Source organism: Papilio polytes, unplaced genomic scaffold (assembly GCF_000836215.1).
Source record: "Papilio polytes unplaced genomic scaffold, Ppol_1.0 DF822067.1, whole genome shotgun sequence".
Taxonomy (NCBI): domain Eukaryota; kingdom Metazoa; phylum Arthropoda; class Insecta; order Lepidoptera; family Papilionidae; genus Papilio; species Papilio polytes.
Genome location: NW_013527137.1, coordinates 4,453,079 through 4,455,848, shown reverse-complemented (window position 1 = coordinate 4,455,848; position 2,770 = coordinate 4,453,079). Strand labels below are relative to the sequence as shown.

The 2,770-nt window shown below is 36.0% G+C and overlaps 1 protein-coding gene across 1 annotated transcript in view; it reads right to left on the bottom strand.

Annotated features, from left to right (window-relative positions):
* LOC106106862 (ubiquitin carboxyl-terminal hydrolase 7) overlaps positions 1-2,770 on the bottom strand; it is a 15,620-nt gene that overhangs the window by 4,952 nt on the left and 7,898 nt on the right. Inside the window, exons 14-17 of the mRNA XM_013287522.1 lie at positions 1,921-2,194; positions 1,429-1,520; positions 259-542; positions 48-144 (exon numbers count right to left, since the gene is read on the bottom strand). Coding sequence (XP_013142976.1) covers positions 48-144; positions 259-542; positions 1,429-1,520; positions 1,921-2,194 — 747 coding nt within the window. The remainder of the gene's footprint in view (positions 1-47; positions 145-258; positions 543-1,428; positions 1,521-1,920; positions 2,195-2,770) is intronic.

Below are 2,770 nucleotides of genomic sequence, written 5' to 3'. Positions count from 1 at the left end.
CTATATTGAAATAAAAATTTAATACCTATACAATACATGATTATTACTGGATTCTTCCAACCAGTTGTGATTCTGTCTATCATTATTTGTTTGGGTGTGTAATACCTCGATATTGTTAAGTGTGCACTTTTTAAATACAAAGAGCTGACAGTTGATTCTCTCCATAAGTTTTCACTGTTGTTTTTTTTTTTAATGGCAATGAAAGAGATGTCAATGTATTTGAGCAGTGCAAACTCATGCTAATACAGCTGTAATCACTATTTAAGCATCGCATGTGCAGCTATTTTGTTTTGTATGTTAATTCCGGTTGATCCCTTCACATTATGATACTTGCGGCTTCTATTGCTAAGATTTTTATATATGTGGAAATGGTTATTAACGCACCCGGGATCGTTGGGCATCGTCTTGTCTATGAACTGCACCTCGACCTTGTAGAAGATGTACTTGAAGTAGTCCTGGCAGGTGGGCAGCTCGAGCTCGTCGTGCCGGTGGTCGGCGCGCTCGAACACGATGATGTCGCCGTCCATCAGTTCGTCCAATACCTGGCCGCGTGCACACGACTCAACCCGAGCGGAACACCACACAGGGGGTCGGCCGCAGGGGGCGCGCCCGCAGGGGGTCGCCCGCGGGGGTCAGCCCGCGGGGGGTTCACACGCACACACATACCACGTAGTAAACATTGCATCGATCATTTGCGCATAACCACAACTGACAATGGTGAAAATGATCAATGGTCTCCACTCTATACATCTACTTTGTACATTATTCAGTTTTAGTACTGCTAATATACTAGAAAAATATCAGAATTTTTGTAAATACATATTTGACATTTAAACTATACTACTATAAGTAATTAAGCTATATAAGCTGGTGATGTAAAGCCATAGCATACTACATAAGAAGTGTGAAACACAACATCGAAAACATAAATTGTTATAAAAAAATTCTCTACATATATGAAATTTTAATATGGAGTTAAAGTGGCTGATTTCCATAAATCATCTAACAAAAAAAAACACATACTCGAGATGAAATGAAAACATATAATCTAAAATGTACTACCATACCTTTTTTATACCAGAAAACTATGTAAATAATAATTAGTACTGTCGATACAATTTTTGTAAATACAATATTATAGTGAATGAGGAATGAAAATGCAAAATCGTTCATCGTCAAGTACTTCAATATTTTTTTAAGTCTTGGGTTCAATTTCCAGTTCATATATTTATGTTATTTTCAAATAATCAATGATTTTTACTAATTTCCTTTAATCCTGACATATTTAAAATTAAGGGAGACATGGTAATTTCTCTCAAAAAACATTGAACATTAAAAATATTCTTTAGTGGTTTAACCATAATCAAATACATCACTATCACTTATATAATAAAGTAAGTTTGCCTGAGTAAAACTAATAAATAATACCTTTTCAAGAGGGTCATTGTAGTTGTTCAGCTTCTCCACGAAGTCTGGTTTGATCTCTTCGTAGAGGACGAGAGGCGTGTCGGGAGGGAAGCCTGCGAAACATACTCTATGAAATATAACAGTCATTTTATGAAAACAATAAACAAAAAAACACAAATTCAAAGAAATTACATACCTAATCATTCAATATAATGCAATAAAAGTCTTAGTAAAATGTAGCGCTTGACAACTGAAATATTAGTTAGCTCTAAACCAGGATGGGACCAATCTAGGCCATTTACATTGGTAGAGTTTACCACAAGCCATATTTTGACTAGTTGAAAGTGTCTTTTATTATGACAAAAAAAGCTATATCAAAAAAATAGCGCCATTTAAATAAACTTAATATAAAGGATTCTTCTTACATTTGAGGAAATTCATCTCAGACGAAAATCAAGAGGTCACGAACATAAAATAAATAAAAACCAACTATAAATGCAATAATGCAAATACCTGCTCGTTTGTTGAGTATCGGTATAAGATCAGCTGGCTTGCTGGCGATAGAGAGGTAGTGATGTCCGCAGTAATGGATGCGTTTCTGTTTAGGGTCGTAATACTTGAAGAAGAGGACCACGTCGTTCTCCTTGTCGAAGGGTGGCAGTGAGCTGAATCCGGAGTCTGGTGGCAGCATCTCCAGGAATATGTTCCACGGGTTCATGTTCTCAGACACATCGGATACAGTCTTCATCTGATCATTTACAATGTCCAGGCAAGTCGGTCTGCATGTCTGTGGACAAAATGTATTGAATAAAAATTATCAATCAAACTAAGATAGATGGAAATTATGGCAATTTTTTTTATTATTTACATGACTGTTTCAATTCATAAAGATAATTAAACCAGTTGGTTTAGTAGTCACTTAGTAACACACTTAGGGAGTTCCATAAAGTAATAAGTTCATCTTACTAATATTATAAAAAAAAATGAATAGTAGGATGGATGTTTGAGTTTGTAATATAACGACTGAACGAATCTCGATGAAATTTGGCACAGATGTAGAGCATAGTATGGAACAACACACAGTTTACTTATTTTGTCGTTGACGTCGCGGCTAAAACTAGTACCCTTTTTTTTATGATAATATGAAAAACATTATAAAATGTGGCGAACGAGCAAGCGGCTACATGAATACGCTGAAATGGCGAAGCAACCGCTGCCCACAGACATCTGAAATTACTGTTGCATTGCCTAACCTTAATCGATGGAAGAGGAGACGCACATAAACAGGATATTTTCCCTTCCTGTGCATCTCCTCTGCCGTCAAGTCCTGTATCAATAAATTACACTGAATGTGAATTTTTTA